This window comes from Theobroma umbraticum, unplaced genomic scaffold, assembly GCF_002168275.2.
Source record: "Theobroma umbraticum cultivar Fairchild unplaced genomic scaffold, ASM216827v3 scaffold_56.0, whole genome shotgun sequence".
NCBI classification, from domain to species: Eukaryota; Viridiplantae; Streptophyta; class Magnoliopsida; order Malvales; family Malvaceae; genus Theobroma; species Theobroma umbraticum.
In genome coordinates this window covers 8,677,123-8,694,052 of record NW_018397256.1, presented here as the reverse complement: position 1 = coordinate 8,694,052, position 16,930 = coordinate 8,677,123, and the positions used below count along the sequence as shown (strand labels likewise).

Below are 16,930 nucleotides of genomic sequence, written 5' to 3'. Positions count from 1 at the left end.
GAAGAGTCAATAGGATAAGTACTAGTCTATTTCACACAAACAGGAAAAAAAGAGAAGAATTCAAGAACGAGGTGTATTTTTATGGGACTATTAATATAAGCTTCCTATTCATTTCAATTTCAACTAGATTTTTACTATCTAGACACCTAATCTATTCCTTATATTAAGATTAAAAAGCAAGGTGTATTGCTAACAATAAAAGCCAGGCCTTTGGCTCAAACTCAACATTGTTTTCTATTGCCTAATCATCTACTCTACTCTGCGAATTCCCGTACAAGTTACGGACTGGCACTCAGGTATAATGATTGGTAATGTACTGCAGGCCAATCAGCTTAAGGTGAATCCAATCCACTATTGAGCTACATTCAAACTTGAGTTCCCAATAAAGAAAACCACTAGAAAAGCATCATAATTCTATCTATTAGTAACAAAGGAATCCTCTGCTATCAGGAAAGGGCAGTGTTGAGTGTCAATCCAAACAAAGGAAATTCAGTTAAAAAAAGCAAATAATAGGAATACTTTTATGTAAAAAAAGGTATGCTATGAATTTTCCCTATTTTGGTATTTCTCCTAGGAAAAACTAACAAATCAACACAAAGCGATAATTAACAAATATGAACTGGAGAAACAAATGAAACAGAATCTCCAACATTAAATGGTCTATAATTACAGCAAGCACTTTGATATGTCAACTACAAAAACAAATATACACAATAAGTACACACCAAAAAACCTATTCGCTGATATTTTCTGTGGAATTGTCATTGTCCTCATCATCGTCATCACTCTCCTCCTCATCATCAGCATCATCCTCTTCCTTTATTTTTGCAATCTCTGCTTGCGCCCTCTCCAAAATCTGCTTCTTCTGCACCTCCAACTCCTTCTGAAAATCCATCCTCATCTTCTCCAACTCCTTCATATGCTCCCCCTTACTACTCTCAATCTTCTCATATATCTTCCCAAACCTCTGCACTGAATCCGCCAACATCCTCATTGAATGCTCATCATTCCCTTCCATTCTCATCCTCGACCTTCCATCCTCCTCTTCTTCATCATCCTCCATCATCTCTGACTCTGCAGGACTATCCCTCATCTCATCAAAACCATTGGACCTATCCAAATAAACCTGCGTATTCATGAAAACAAACTCCCCTGAATCGACTCCACAAGCCAACCCTGATTCTGGTTGCCTAAATGAAGAACCCAACCCCATTAGCATCTCCATTTTCCTAAAAAACACCCATTTACTCGAATTCAACCCCATTCTTTCAGCTTTCAACTTCTCTTTCTTAAACTTCCTCTTCAGCCCATCAATCATTCGCCTACATTGCCCTTCATTTTTCTCACTTTTTAAAGCATCACTAACTTTCTCAGCTACATCAACCCAATCTTCACCCCTCAAACTCCTCCTTCCCAATTGTAGAAACCTATCTCCCCAAGCTTCTAACAAAACATAAATTTCTTGCTGGGTCCAATCATAGGCATTTGTGAAGCTATCTCTATGATCAGCGGCGAATTGGTAGCTGTGAGCTGAAGTTCTCAGCTTTTGCCGCTTTGGGTACCTTTCAAAACGCTCGCTTTCCTTAAAACGACGGTAATAAACATCAGGGTCATCGTCGTTATCGTCCTCTACGTCGTCGTTTTCTTCTTCACCGTCTTCTTCTTCTGGTCGGTAGTTGTATACGTGGCGAGTTCTAATCGAACGTGGATATTGAGGGTGTTTTAGGCGATTAAAAGAGTAGGGTTTGGTTGGGCATCTAGAATCGTCCTCGATGTCGTCCATTTTCCTTTTAAGTTTTCTTTTTTAGGGGGTTTTGGTTTTGAGAAATTTGAAGTGTTTGATTGGTTTTGTTCAACAAGAATTTGAAATTGGAGCTTTTGGGGGAAATTAGAGGGAAAGATTGAGCTTTTGAGGAAAGAACCAACCCTAAATCGAACGTAATTGAAAATTCTAGGGTTAGGATTCGCGGAGAATCGGGTTGAGAAGAAGGTGACAACCCGATTTTGTGGGCTGGATTTTGCAACTTCGGATTTTGGAGTTTGGGCTTCATCATTGGTTTAATCTAGACAAATTATGGGCCACCCTATTAAAAAGAGTTAAGCCTGCATTCCAATTTTTCCTTTTTTGGGTTCGAGGAAAAATAAAGACAGCGATTTGCTTCCAAAATAATTCCCTGTTAACTTACTTAACGAAATGCTTTGAGCATCTGTATTCCGGCCCCCCACTCTCTTTTGCTCGGTTTCATAAGAAATTTGTCTTGGCAATGAGCCATTGCTATCCAGCATCTTAACTAGGACATCTTGTTGAAGGCTTTGCCTTAACCACGTCGGCATTTTTAACTGCGCTGTCTGCCTCATGTTGATGAATCTATGCCGGTGTAATTTGTAACAGTTCCACTGCATTTATCTTGCAGAGAACCAACTGCTTTAGCTCCAAATTTTAATTTCTGATTCATGGACCCAGATAACCTTGCAAACATGAAGCCAAGTAGCCAACAATAACTAGAACCCTGGCTATCATGATAGAAGCATAGAAAATCAGGGGAATTCTACAGCAGTATCGTACATCATGGTATGTAATTAGGTCGATGTGAATGCTAACATTTTCCATCTCAAAAACATGGACTAGGCTGTCTATTGGATATGTGATCGCATCTGTTGCCGGGCTAGAAAAGTGGTCTTGGGTCCAGAATCGCTCTGTTAAACTGGCTCTGGTTTATTAGGTCGAGATTTCATGTTTCAGATTCACCAGGAACATTTAATTTTCAAAAAAAAAAAAAAAATCGCCCAAGAACAAGTGCAAGAAAGTCACACAAGGCACAGAACAAAATCCATTCCTTCCCTTTTATAACTCTCTCCAAATCTTACTATACTCCTCGAGATATTTTATGAATTTGTTTTTATTTAAACATATCAGTAATTGAAATGTTGATCAAAATGCCTTATCTTACACATTTATTCAACATTTCATAACTTGTTAACATTATGCATTTTGTTTCTTTCAATTGATTACACAATGATCATAATTCCTTTATATAGATGTTTAAATTCATTTTAAGTACATAAACATAATTCAGTATTTGAATTACACAATTTAGGAGTCCAAAACGCTCCATTAAATATATATAAACTTCTAGAAACTCTAATAAAAGATTATGCTTCAACACACCAAAGAAACTGAACAACACAGGGAACACATGGAAAATATATATGATTTAGCTATTATGCCCGGTCTGACAAAAGTTAAACCAGGACTACCTAGGACACCATCACTCTTAAAAGCCTTCAAAACCAAGACTACAATCACTATGAATTGACTCATTATTATTCATTACCCTGTATTTGCCTAAGGTAAAAGACATACCAATTCACAACTACTGTGTTATCATTTCAGCACTCCCAAAAAACATGTCGTGCATTTTCAAGTTTCAGAGGAACCTTTTCTAGAAAAGAAAAAGCATCCAAGTAAACGGCAGTGGAATTTCACAAAGACTGTGCAACAACTATGACTGTTGTACAGAAAAGTGATGTCAAAGTCAAACAAACAGTACCATCGATAAACTAGCAGAATGACACTTTAAAAATATATATAATAATCATGCTTTGAAACAATATGGACTTCCCTCTGTTGCAATAGGAGTCCACTATTTGATTAATAACACCATGTTTCTTTAAGGCTTTGAAGCTTGACCTCTTCAGGAAAAAAAAATCCTTAAAATGTACTTTCATTCTTCTTGTGCAAAGAATGACATGTGAGCTCCAAGTCATGGAGATGTTGTTCATTGAATGGTACTCTCTCAAGATATCAATAATTGTTCTTGGTCTAACATATGTATATCTGAAAATGACGAATTAATCTGATCAAAATTGAACCATAGAGATTAATAGAGTATTTACAACTCATACCGAAAGTTTTTGTATGTCCCACACACACTCCCAGCCCATTATTTGTGTCCGTTTTTGACCTCTGGTGCTTGATTGCGGCATAAGCTTGAGCCCCACTTCATCTCCAATTCCTGGAACAAATTAACTATAGCTTTAGATTTGTAGCTTTGAATCCAACCAAAGGGTATGTCAACAAGCAAATAATTAAAGGGAAGCAGAATTAACATATGGCTTAGTGGGAAGAACTGTATATTCCCATAATAATTGGCTTTCTTTTATATGCTGTTTTTGCAGATGAGTGTGAAACTTGACAAATCTCCCGAGGCATTTTCACGTTGGTTGGTGATGATATTCGATGAAGATTATGAAATAGCTTTGTTTTGCAGTCAACTGATGGTATTGCTCTCTGAGGCATTTACACGTTATTCGTGATAAACGTTGCTAGAACAAAGCTGATAACATTGGTTGTTAGTCCCCCAATTAACTCAGCTCTTAGACTTCAAGGATACATCATTTAACATCTCATTATAATGAGCCAGACATCATTGTCCTTTTCTTATCAGCAAAAAGAAAAAGAAAAAGAAATCAACACCCCAATTGATCAAAAAGAAATGACATAAAGTAAATTCTAAGCACTTAAAATGAGTTATCATGGTGAAGCCTATAGAACTAAATTTTTTATTGCTATTTTAACAGAGTAATAATGGTTTTTTGCTATATATTATTAGTTATCATCGAATGTGACTCAATTATGCACACGTTCTTGGGCTAACTTCATGCCCTACAATGGCGAATTTAAAATTTTATATGAGAGATTTTTAAAGGATAATTATAAGAGTAATTATATATTATATATATGTAAACTTCTATACATATAATAATAAAAGAAAATTAAAAGATGAGGAACACCATCTTGACACTGCCGGTGATTTGCCCTATGTTTATCTCTATGCCTATGGAGTTTGTGGTTCTTCTCATCTTATTCTAACGATACGCTTTGAAATTCAAAATCATCAATGAAAAACTAAAGTTTGTGCAAGACTACGAGTAAGCGGCATTTAGCTATCAACCTTCATTGAAACTGTTTTCTGTCTAAGTTTGTTGAAATGTTAATACTTAAGATGTTCTTTCATTGCTTTAGGATGTATCTATGAGTTTCATAATCTTTTAATTAGTCTTTCAAGTTTAATCAAAGAATTACTAATACCCATCACTTCATGATGGCAACTTTCCAATTTTGTATATTTCATTTTTATCTTAAGAACATCATGATATAAGACTTTGTAAGCTCTGCCTGCCATCATTTTGGAAAGCTATTGTTTAATGGAATTATAGCTAAATTACTAAAGTTGCCCATTAATGAATCTGCAAACCTGCCAATGGATAGGAATACAGTACCCCTATGGAATTGAACCGCATACTCGAAAATAACCTTAGGTTCTATTAAATTCTAAAAAGAGTTCCTCCTATTGAGTCCTACTACCAACCCATTTCCCACACAAAACACAAAAAGGTGAAAGTACACAATAAAAATTTCCAACAAAATCGAAGTGGGATATCCACGAATTCTTTGATTACCTATTTGTGTTGTAGTTCTCATTCACAACTCACGGGCCACAAGTTACACGAAATTTTGACTTTCCCAGACACTAAAGGTCAAGGTCAGGAAAATCCTATTGCAAAGGCCAAGGTATAGACTAGGAGGTCGTGTTTGGAAACAACTCCAGGAGAACATCGGAGCTTAGCTCCTTAGGCACTTCCCCATAATAGCAATACCACCTAGAATTTCTTTCTTTCTAAGGATATTCCTAAAGAAATTAACAGCAATGCATGCCGTCCTTAATTAAAGGACTTTTGTAAACGTTATACGTTTGCAACTCAATAAATTATTGTGATTACGATTAAAATTATGATTTCATCATAACGAAAGTTTTAATCGTAATTCTGTATCTTGTTTTACATATACTACATTCAAACCTAAATTCAAAAACAACATCAAACAGGCTCTAAATATCAGAAATTATTCTGGGATCTTCCAAACAAAGCCTTAGATTATGTCTCACTAGATCCGTGGTATCTTTGTGGGGTTCATGTATGAACATCATGGCGTAGCTTACGCTATACAAAGTTGGTGGAAATGGTGGCAAAATCTTGTTACGTCAGCTATGCATCTATCTTTATGGTCAAAAAACAGGGTAATAATGGAGGCCACGCGTAATTCCACATATTTGAGGTGTTAAGTTGGTTTAGGGGGCGCTCGGGGATCCATTTGTTTCTGCATCTTGTAAGGGAAAATTTCTGCAGTGGAAGCAACAGTTTTGTCTCGAGAAAGGTCTGTGTAGAATAGGAGAGAAAAGAAAGTGGGGAATCAAGAATCAGGGTGGCAGTGGCTTGAATTTGAGAAGTCATTTTGACAATCTGAGGTGACGTTGAAGTCTAATTTATTCTTGTTCCAGCTAATTAATCCAAGGATTAGTGGAGCAAAACATTCATTATTTTTCTTTAATGATTTAGTTTTAACACGCGTTAGAATCATGATCTATTGATCTTTGCTTCTTCCCCCAGAAGAGCATTATTATTTCCAAGCAAATCGTAGTCCATCGACGAAAATGGAAAGATTCCGAGGCTTCTTATCATTGCACTGGGACTCCATCTTGTATATATGCAATTTTTCCTTATAGTAAGCAGCGTCAGAAAATGAAGATTCAAAGAATCTTTTGTGGCAGAAGATTGCGGCAAAAAATAAAAGCTCATGTATGTTTAAAAGAAAGTGCATTTATTTACAAGAATTTTCATTGATCACTAATGAATGTGTATATATATATATATATATATATATATATATAGATATAAGTTACATGGCTATCTATAATTCAAACTCAAATGCTTGTTACAACTGAAGGGCTTAGAATTCAATTAGACAAGAATTTGTAAATCCTGTTAGCTGAGAATTGGTCTGCAGATCTTGTGGAAATTTTGCTGCAGACCTTGTGCTGCTAACTTGTGTTTTGAACTGTTCATTCTGTTGCTGATCCTGTTGGTGCTTTGTACCCTTTATAGTTTAAGTAGTTAATAAGAAATGATCCAGCATTTATTTATATTTAAATATGAAATTAAATCGGCTCAATCTTGAATATACGTGACAAGTATTGCATTGATTAAGAGGGAATATGCTCAATACAGCACCATCAAATGACTGGTAATTAAAAGATTCCAAAGTAGCTTATGCCAGGAAGAGCTGGAGCCAACACTTGCTGTCGAACAAGCGAAAAAGCTTTCACCTTAAAGCAGCATCAATGTGGGTTTAGGGGTCCACGGAGCTACAAAATAGAAGTAATTGTCACTCCATATTTCTTCTGAAAACTGACTTATATTGAAATAATTGATGGGCTGCTATGTCATTTCGTCCAGAGTTCATGTTTCCTGGAAATTTACTCTGGGAACAATCTGTAAAACCTGAAAACGTATAATGGGAGGATGTAACATGCAGGAAAACGCACTCAATTTTGCTTTCCATTCTTTAATGTATTTAAAAAAAAAAAATTCCATTCCCATTGGGGAGGCACAGGGCAATGATTGACGCTGTTGAAATGATGGTTGAAAAGTTAGTGTGCGAGTGAAAAGAAGCCCACACAAACTCACCAAACTACACAAGAAACATAAAAAACAGAGAAAGTTTACGTTTCAAACTTGAATAGATTTCTCCCTCCAATTCCAATCCATTAATTGTCCATTGATGTGTTGCACATTATCGCCATTTGAAGCAGGTGAAGCCTTGTGCCATGGATATCTGAGGGAGGTTTCATATAGAAAGAATTGACGGCTGTGGAAGGAAAAGTAGCTACTTCTAAATTACGTTTATTTTAAGGGCTATGACTCATAATTCGTGGCCGGAAGTGCAAATCCAATCTAACAAAACGTTTCCAATCTTTCCTTTTCAACTCATATCAGATTCTATCATCAAATTCCATTTCAATTAAACAATTCGACGCGGGTTTCTACGTTAATGTTACAATATCAGGCTGGGGGGATCAATCAGATCAGGTTTTGTAGTGTCGGGACAGTGTTCATAGGGTCAAACAGGGGCGACTGTCTAATCAAAGGAGACGCGTGCCTGTTTTGTTGACACCTTGCTAATGGTTGAATGATCATAATCAATCAATGGGCAAAGTTTAATATTTTCTATAAGTTGAGTTTAAACTGGTCCAGAGAAATGCTTTCGATGGGATTTAGTACATATCTAGAAAGGGCTGCCCTACTTTGTTAAGAAAATTTGAGTTCAAAAAACCTGTCCATGCTTAAGAATGCATGAAATTACTCTCTATGGAATTGACTTCGTTTTATTTCTCTTTAATATTGTCTCAATTTGTTTTGCATTAAATCATGAGTAGATTCAGTATTATTATTATTAAATATTCTCCCAGCACTTCAATATGCTTGGTTTAATTGTCTTCAATTATTGCCATATAAGTTGTCTTAATCAAAAGGGGAACCAATTTATATGGTCCTTATCATGCCTTGTAATTTGTTTTTCTAATTTCTAGCTAGAGTATTTATTTATTTTTCAAACCGCCCCATAACTAACAGTAGAAAGAAAGAATCGATGAACAGGCCTCAATATCTCTCGTATACTAATTTGGAAAAAAAAAAAAAAAACCTTTCCATGACAGGTGCTACTTTGGAATTTATTGCGAAGGTAATGGGAAAAATACGTCTGATTGACTTGGAAAGCATTTCAATTTTCAAGCAATTTGACATATTTCTTTTATTTTCTTTATTACACTGAAAAGGGGAATAAAAATGATAAGAAACCTATGTGAGGAAAAGTTTATGCAATCTTTGAACTTATATCGAGTCTTATCAATCACACAACCTCCAACTTCCCTCCCCCTCTCATTGTCTCCCCCAGAAAGCTTCGGATTCTAACTGTCATAATCTTTGTACGCAGACAACTAGCAGCGGCCGCTATCTCTGTAGCATGATCTCATTCAAAGGTGAGCAAATGAAATCATGGAGCTGGGAGAGACTCCTCATTAAACAAGCAATTTGATGCATGGCAACAACCACCAGTACTGTTCTTTTGGAAGTTATAACGACATTATTTTTATCTTGTTTAATCTTGACAAAACCATGCATATAAACATGGAGAGAAGCATTCCGAAATCAAGAATGCTAACTGTTCTTTGTACAGGGGTTTTGTTAACTGTAGGTTTGAAATTAATGCCACACACGCAAGAATAATTGGAAAAAAATAATAAAAAAAAGTCTATTTATGCATGGAACAACCGTCATCCGCCGTTTTAATTTTCTTTTTTTTATTATTATATATGTATATCAAGATTACTCTTATAATTACGTTTTACTCACTTATCATGTAAAATTTTAAATTGTAAAATTTTTTAATAGTTGAATATATTAATAATAGGGATCACATAAAAATAGTGTTAATCCACATAATATACAACATACAGCAAAAAATGGCTCAACACAGCTACCATTGCCTTTGTAGGTGGCCAAATTTGATGGAATAAATTGACAAAAGATAGAAAATAATGAAAATTATTTACAATAAAGCTATCGTTTTGGAAAAATCCTAAACACATCAAGACGATACGGAGGAATGCACTTTTAAGACCATGTAATGGGAGATTAGATTTAAGTAGAACTTGGGCAAACCTTGATCGTATTCAAAATAATTATACATGAAAGAAAAATGTGCACCCTCTTAACTAATTAATTATTTTTATTAGTTGACATATAATTTGTTATTAATTTTCATTATTAACATTATTATTAGAGATTTTAATTTGGATGTTCTGGATTCAAATCCCAAAGCATAAGGCTGTGGCTTACACTTCAGAAGATTGAAAAGAAAAGAAAAACTAATAAAATCATATTCTAACACATTGGTAGAAATTATATAGTCAAAAGAATATATACACAACTAGATAATAGTATTAATTTTCTAAGAGATGATATGTCACATGTTGATTTATTAACACTATCTGTCCGAGTATACAAAAGAGGGGTCGAAAATGCGTGACACATCTGTACACTCTAAGGGCATTACAATATATTTAACTTAAAATAGCACATATTTAAATGTTATTAAAAATATTTTTAATAACACTTTTTTATATTTTTTAAAATAATTTTGTAGATATAACTTCACTATATAAAATTTTAAATGTAATATAAGTAAAATGTAATCATAGAAATTACATATACTAATAAAAGCTATATTTTTTTATATTATTACTAAATATGAAAAAAGTAAAATTAAAAATTTAAATAAGTGTACTTTTTAATGTTTTAATATACAAAAAAATATATCATCTAAAAAAGTGTGAATAAAACTCAATTTTATTAAAGTGAGGCTTAAACAAAAAATTTGCCCCCCAACTAAACACGAACCTATATAAAGCTTCTTGGATGGCTGTTGCCATAACAGTAACTTCGATCCCTCCTCTCATAGACACAGTTAAAACAGACCTGTTTTTTTTTTTTTTCCTTCTTTTTTTATCCTTTCTATTTCTTTCTTATTTTTATTTTTATATTTTTACTGTTGTGCCCATTATTTATAGCTGTAACTTTTTGGTAAAACAATAACTGTAAACGTGGGTAAAGCTTGTTAAATCTATATTAGTATTAGTTTTTTTTTTTTATAGATAAATTATGTAAGCTTTATCAAAGAATTGCGGATAATTTGTAATACAAGCAGCCACTCAAAAAAGAAAAAAAAATTGTGATACAAGTAAAAGTTTACAAAGAAAGCAATTGTACCAAACGCCACCAAATTGTTTAGATAACCAGTAGCATCGTGTCAGCTCTGAAATTTTGTTTTTCCTTCAATAACGTTATCGGAATCACCCGTCAAAAGACTTTATCCAATCTTTGTCAAATTTGCGTTGTTCTCCACTATTTTGTTACTGGGTGACTTCTATATAAGGGCCAGTTACACCCCTCTTTCCTTAACCCCCACTATCTCCGCTCTCTTGATTCTTCCTCTTCTGTCTCAATCTCCTACTCTCTTGCTATAGCTATGACGAATTCCACCCATACGGTGAATTTCTCTACCCCGAGAGGGTTTTCGACTACCTTCAAATCTGATTGCAAAGAAACCTTCTTCCCTGACGATCCGTTTCGTAAGTTAAAGGATGGCAAGCCTTTGGTTAGAGCCAAGAAGGCAATCCAATACTTCATCCCATTGTTTGAGTGGTTACCCAAATACAATCTAAGGTTGCTTAGATATGATTTGCTTGCTGGTATCACCATTACTAGCCTTGCAATCCCTCAAGGAATCAGCTATGCAAAACTCGGTGATCTTCCTTCCATTATCGGCCTCTGTAAGCTCCTTAATTAATACATATGGACTATTTCTTCTTCTTGTTTTTCCAATTTCACTGAAAAAGTTCTGTTTGGTTTAATGAGATTGTTTTCGTTTCTCTGAAAATGTGGTGGATCAATATGTACATTATATGCTGCAGATTCGAGCTTTATACCGCCTTTTGTTTATGCCATCTTCGGGAGTTCAAAGCACCTTGCGGTGGGAACAGTGGCAGCATGCTCATTGCTTATATCTGAAACCATTGGAGCCAAAGTATCACCAAAAGATGATCCCACATTGTATCTTCACTTAGTTTACACAGCCACTTTCTTCACCGGAATTTTCCAGACAGCTTTAGGCTTTTTGAGGTCAGCGATATATATAAATAATTTATGCATTTTTCAATAACCATTCCGAGATTATTCTTTGGGTTTGTATTTATAGTCATTTAGTTATTTCCTTCTTATTTTACACATCTGTTTCAGGCTGGGAATTTTGGTGGATTTCTTATCACATTCTACAATCACTGGTTTCATGGGAGGGACTGCCATCATAATTTGCCTGCAACAATTGAAGGGCGTCTTTGGTTTAAAGCATTTCACAACTCACACTGATGTGGTTTCGGTTCTGCATACAATTTTCAGCAACAGAAAAGAGGTTTGTCAGGGAAAAGAAAAACAATATAAACGTCTTAACTACTGATCACCCTGTCGTGCTATTCATAGAATAATCGCTTAAAATTCTAATCTTGAAATTGCAACAAATTTCTTGTTTCTGCACGCAGTGGAGGTGGCAGAGTGCTGTTGTGGGTATAATCTTCCTTTGTTTCCTCCAATTCACTCGATACCTGGTGAGCTTTCTCTCCTCTTACCCATTGCCTATAGGAAAATAGCAACAACAAATTTTTGGACTCAATTCCGTTTTAAGGTATAAATTTTGCCTAATTTTTCCTTAAATTTCACTTTGTCTATATGGAAAAAAATAAATAAAAGAAGACTTTTTTCTCACACGAGTGAGGTTGTCACCGTTAAGGATTAGCTGTGATGTCATGCATATTTTGCCATAGTTACGCCAAAAACAAGTGGATAACATTTATAGCATAGCACATTAATAGCAAATCATAACTGTCATGACAACTACAGTTCCAAACAAAAATATAGGTGACCATGTTTGACCTTTCCATTGACTATTAAAACGGATTTAATGTGAATTCACTGAGAAAAGCAACTTATTCATTTTTTTTAAAAAAAAATTCTCTCCCATCACCCTTTTTGTCTGTATGCATAGGCAATACACAGTTAATTGTTCTTGAACCCATGCACGGTTATTTGCAGATTCATAATTATCCATACTAAAAACAGTATATAAATCATAAATAAATCTTAAAAATATGATGCTTATTGATTTTTATTGATGAAGACAGCAATTCCTGCGTCCATTTTTGCCCAAAGATCATACACACATATTTGGGAGTGGGGCTGTGTTGATTGTTTTTTAGTTATTAAAATTATTTAGTGTTATTTTTGGGTATATTATTTACTAGTATTATCTACGAATATGGTAGAGAAGTAATATATTACTATGTTTTTGGCATGCACAGAGGCAAAGAAAACCAAAGCTATTTTGGGTATCAGCTATGGCTCCAATGGTCGTTGTTGTGGTTGGTTGTCTTTTTGCATTTTTTGCCCACGCAGAGAAACATGGAATCCAAATTGTGAGTTTATTTTGTAGTTGATTTTTCAATTTTTCTTAATTATTTTCTTCACTTTCTCTTTTGAGATCACATCCTCTTGATCTTATAGGCAATCATTCTTCTGATTTCCAGCTATTTATTGTTTTTTTTTTTCATTTTTTGTTTTAGGTTGGTGACTTGAAGAAGGGACTAAATCCTCCCTCTATTCAATATTTGAACTTCGATCGCCGCTATCTTCCAGTAACTGTGCGGGCTGGTCTTGTCACTGGGCTTATTGCAATGGCTGTAAGAATCCCAACTTTTTCCTTTTATGTTTCTATACCAATTATCATTGATTTGACTTATTGACGAGGTCTCACCCTCCCCAAATCAGCACCATATGTACTTCTAGAAGTAAAACTGTATACCGCCGTCTCCTCTCGCCACATATTTCTTATTTTCCACCTAAATACTTCCCACCCACAGAATCCACGCTATTCGCCTAACCTCCAACGGTGTTCCATAGCCCTTCTGGCCGCCTTCTTCCTTATCATTTTATCCATCTTTATCATATCACTATCAATGAGAGAGTCGTTCACTATTTCCTCCCTCTTTTCTCCTCCTGCTTTGTCTTCCTCCTTCTCCCCTCTCTTTTTTGATAAGCCATGGTTTTTCATTAATAAATGGGGGTTACCTTCAATTTGTAATCCTCCATATGGAGACAAAATATCAACCCATGTCAAGTTGCCTGTACATCATCATCCTTACTCAGCCCTCTACAAAAAAGTACCCACCCTGTAACAGTACCAACAGGAATTTACATGCTCAAAAGACAAAATAGATAGCCAAAAAACACTCATAAGATATGCTCTTATACACTCACTGATCAGCCTAGAGTCACCATGTCACCTGTCCTTCACCAAACACCCTGTCCGCACCCAAAAACATATTCAAAAGACAGCACCACTAAATTTCCTGGCAGTGGTACACCCAGAAAATAGGCCAAGGCAGTAAGAATTTCAGTAATTTTCTGCTTGTTCCTTCAAGTAGATAAAATATCAGCATCCTCTTTTATCCAAACAGAGTACCTGTCACGCTATAACACTCTTCATGCCAACCGGGTACCGAACTCCTCATACAATCAAAACACCTTATCACACTTTCGTGGTAACGTTGAAATCACTGGGTTACCACTACACTTAACAAATTCAAGACAGATACAGTCCCATAAAATAGCAATCTCTTAAACATAAAGCAAAACGACGCAGAGACTATTTACCTCATAATTTCCTCCTCTATCTTCATTGATTCAGTGCCCAAGAGCAATTTCTCACCCAATTAATGAGTATCTAACCTATCAGTTCCCTCCAAAATCCCATTCAATCCGGAAGCAACCCACAACCTGACTCGAAACTCATCCCATGAAATTTCACCAACCAACCACGAAAAAATCCTCACCTGGAGAACCCAACTGATGCTTTAGTATCACTTCACCGCCATTGCCCCCTAAAATTAATTATCTTCGAATTGAAACTTACAGGAAGGGATAGCAATAGGACGGAGCTTCGCCATAATGCAAAATGACCAAACTGATGGGAACAAGGAAATGATAGCCTTTGGTTTCATGAACATTATTGGATCTTTCACTTCGTGCTACTTGACAACAGGTATATGATGCTTCAGGGTTTTCTAAAGAAATAAAAAAAGGCCATAATTTAATCTTTTTCTTTAAACGATTTATGAAGTAATATAAGATTCTGATTTTTCCTGAGGTTTTGATCAACAGGGCCATTCTCAAAAACAGCTGTGAACTTCAACGCTGGGTGCAGGACAGCAATGTCCAATGTAGTCATGGGATTTTGCATGATGTTAACACTGCTGTTCTTGGCTCCTCTCTTCAGTTATACACCTCTGGTAGCCCTATCTGCTATTATCATGTCTGCAATGTTTGGATTAATCAACTACGAGGAGATGATTCACCTCTTTAAAGTTGACAAATTCGATTTTTGCATCTGCATGGCGGCCTTCCTTGGTGTTAGTTTCATAAGCATGGACGTCGGGCTCATGCTTTCTGTAAGGATTTCTTCAAAAAAAATTTTAAATTTTTGATAAGCTACCAGAAGAAGAATTGAATGGACAATATTCCTGTTTCTGCTTTCTTAACTGAAATATTATCCGTTATTTTAGGTGGGACTTGCTTTACTAAGAGCACTTTTGTACGTGGCAAGGCCCGCTTCCTGTAAGCTAGGAAAAATTCCAAACTCATATTTGTACCGAGACACAGAGCAATATCCGGGTTCAACAACGATGCAAGGAATTCTTGTTCTTCAACTTGGTTCCCCAATTTATTTTGCAAATTGCTCCTATATAAAAGAAAGGTATATCTTCATGGAAAAAAAAAATGTAACACAAATTAGAACATTTAAGTAATTAGTACCACAAAGAATATGGTCAACCATGGAAATTTCTAATTTGTTTTGGCCAAATTTTGAGCAGGATTCTGAGATATATTCAGGAGGAACAAGGCATTTCAGATTCTAAAAGTGATGTTATTGAGCATCTTTTACTGGACTTATCAGGTAATGAACATTTTCTCACAAAATCCACCACCAATTATACCACTTGCCAACACTGACTAATCTTGTAGTGCCAAATACAATTCAGTATAAACATCCTCTAGCCACCAGAGTTTGATTTTGGTAGAGCCTATTTTTAATTTCATTTTAAGAAGAAGTTAAAATACATATAACAGTAACAACCGTCCATACTCATCAATTTCGACTGAAACATTAGACTATGGCGGTTTGCAGGAGTTTCATCCATTGACGTGACAGGGATTGAAACATTTACCGAACTACGTAGAATCTTGGAAGGAAAGCATATCAAGGTAAACTGAAAGATGTTCCCTTTTCATTGAAGCCTGGTGTTTTAAGTAAGAAAGAAACTAAAAATATACGTTTAAACATCTTGTGCAGTTAGCAATAATAAACCCCAGGATTGAAGTTCTAGAGAAAATGACATTAGCGAAATTCGTAGATGCCATTGGCAAGGAATCTTTCTTCTTGTCTGTTGAAGATGCAATCCAAAGCCGTCAATTTTCACTTGGTAGTAATGTGAAAGAAACGGAAGGATCCTCAAACAATGAAGACGCTGCTTAAAATATACTGGTTTTATGCCTATTAATCATCGATTAGCTGCATAAATCCATGGCAGTTTTCCAGGTCCCGATTTCGACAAAAAAGGGGTTAATGATATGAGGATGCAGTTATGTTTTTTTCTGTTTACTGGCGGGGAAAACAAAGAAAAAGGTGCCATATTCATTTAACAGAGGATTATCTCGTGAATTTCTCTCATGCTAGTGTGATTGAAGTAGGCCAAGTTGTTGGTATGTAAATGATGAGAGATTCAAGAGACAATCCTCTGTTAAATGAATATGATCATTTTTGTATCTCCCTCTTCTTCTTTTTCACGTTTTTCCGTCTCTTCAGCTTGTAATTTGATCATATTTTTGAGTTAGAGGATGTAGCTCATGTAAATGTACCGTGCTAATAAAGATCAACCAGATCCTTTCTTTTAATAATAGCAAGTTTTTTTCATTTTTACCCAAATTCTCCAACTATGATTATCAATGTCTTCACCAAGCCGTGCATCTTCTTCTCTCTAAAAGCTTCTCTGCAGTCATTTCTTTGACCAATCTGGAAATTCACCATCTTGACTAATTATAATGAGTTAATTCTTTTTGAAAAAATAAATTAAAAGAAGAACAGTTAAAACTGGAAAATATCATTCCTATTCAAATCTTTTATCCTCCACCCACTGACCCAGTGGCGTATTAACTACTCTTAAAGTGGAGAATGGTATGAAAATCAACCACTTTAATGGAATCTTTTCGTCTTTATTAACCTTAATCATTTGAAGTTCAGTTTGGCCTTAACAGCAATAACCGTTCAGTTTTTTCCTTTGAAAAATGAAATGATATTTGCAGGTTCCTCACTTCTTCTGACAGGCATTATCTGCATTATATATGAAAGAATTTGATTGATACA

General features: G+C 35.3%; 2 protein-coding genes across 3 annotated transcripts in view; one reads left to right on the top strand and one right to left on the bottom strand.

Moving 5' to 3' along the window:
• Nucleotides 1-1,994, bottom strand: part of LOC110410814 (Alcohol dehydrogenase transcription factor Myb/SANT-like family protein) — a 2,933-nt gene extending 939 nt beyond the window's left edge. For both annotated transcript variants that reach the window (XR_002444693.2, XM_021420696.2), the window contains exon 1: nucleotides 726-1,994. Coding sequence is in view for 1 of the 2 variants with exons in the window: in XM_021420696.2 (XP_021276371.1) it covers nucleotides 734-1,783 (1,050 nt within the window). In the remaining variant the exon portion in view is untranslated. The remainder of the gene's footprint in view (nucleotides 1-725) is intronic.
• Nucleotides 1,995-10,872: 8,878 nt separating this feature from the next.
• On the top strand, nucleotides 10,873-16,461 carry SULTR3;5 (sulfate transporter 3;5). Its single transcript, XM_021420999.2, has 12 exons — nucleotides 10,873-11,231; nucleotides 11,373-11,580; nucleotides 11,698-11,869; nucleotides 11,997-12,062; nucleotides 12,813-12,926; nucleotides 13,074-13,190; nucleotides 14,425-14,551; nucleotides 14,671-14,957; nucleotides 15,072-15,262; nucleotides 15,381-15,463; nucleotides 15,695-15,771; nucleotides 15,860-16,461. Exons 1-12 carry the CDS (start codon nucleotides 10,928-10,930, stop codon nucleotides 16,040-16,042), a joined length of 1,929 nt encoding a protein of 642 aa, XP_021276674.1. The 5' UTR covers nucleotides 10,873-10,927; the 3' UTR covers nucleotides 16,043-16,461.
• The last annotated feature ends 469 nt before the right edge of the window (nucleotides 16,462-16,930 follow it).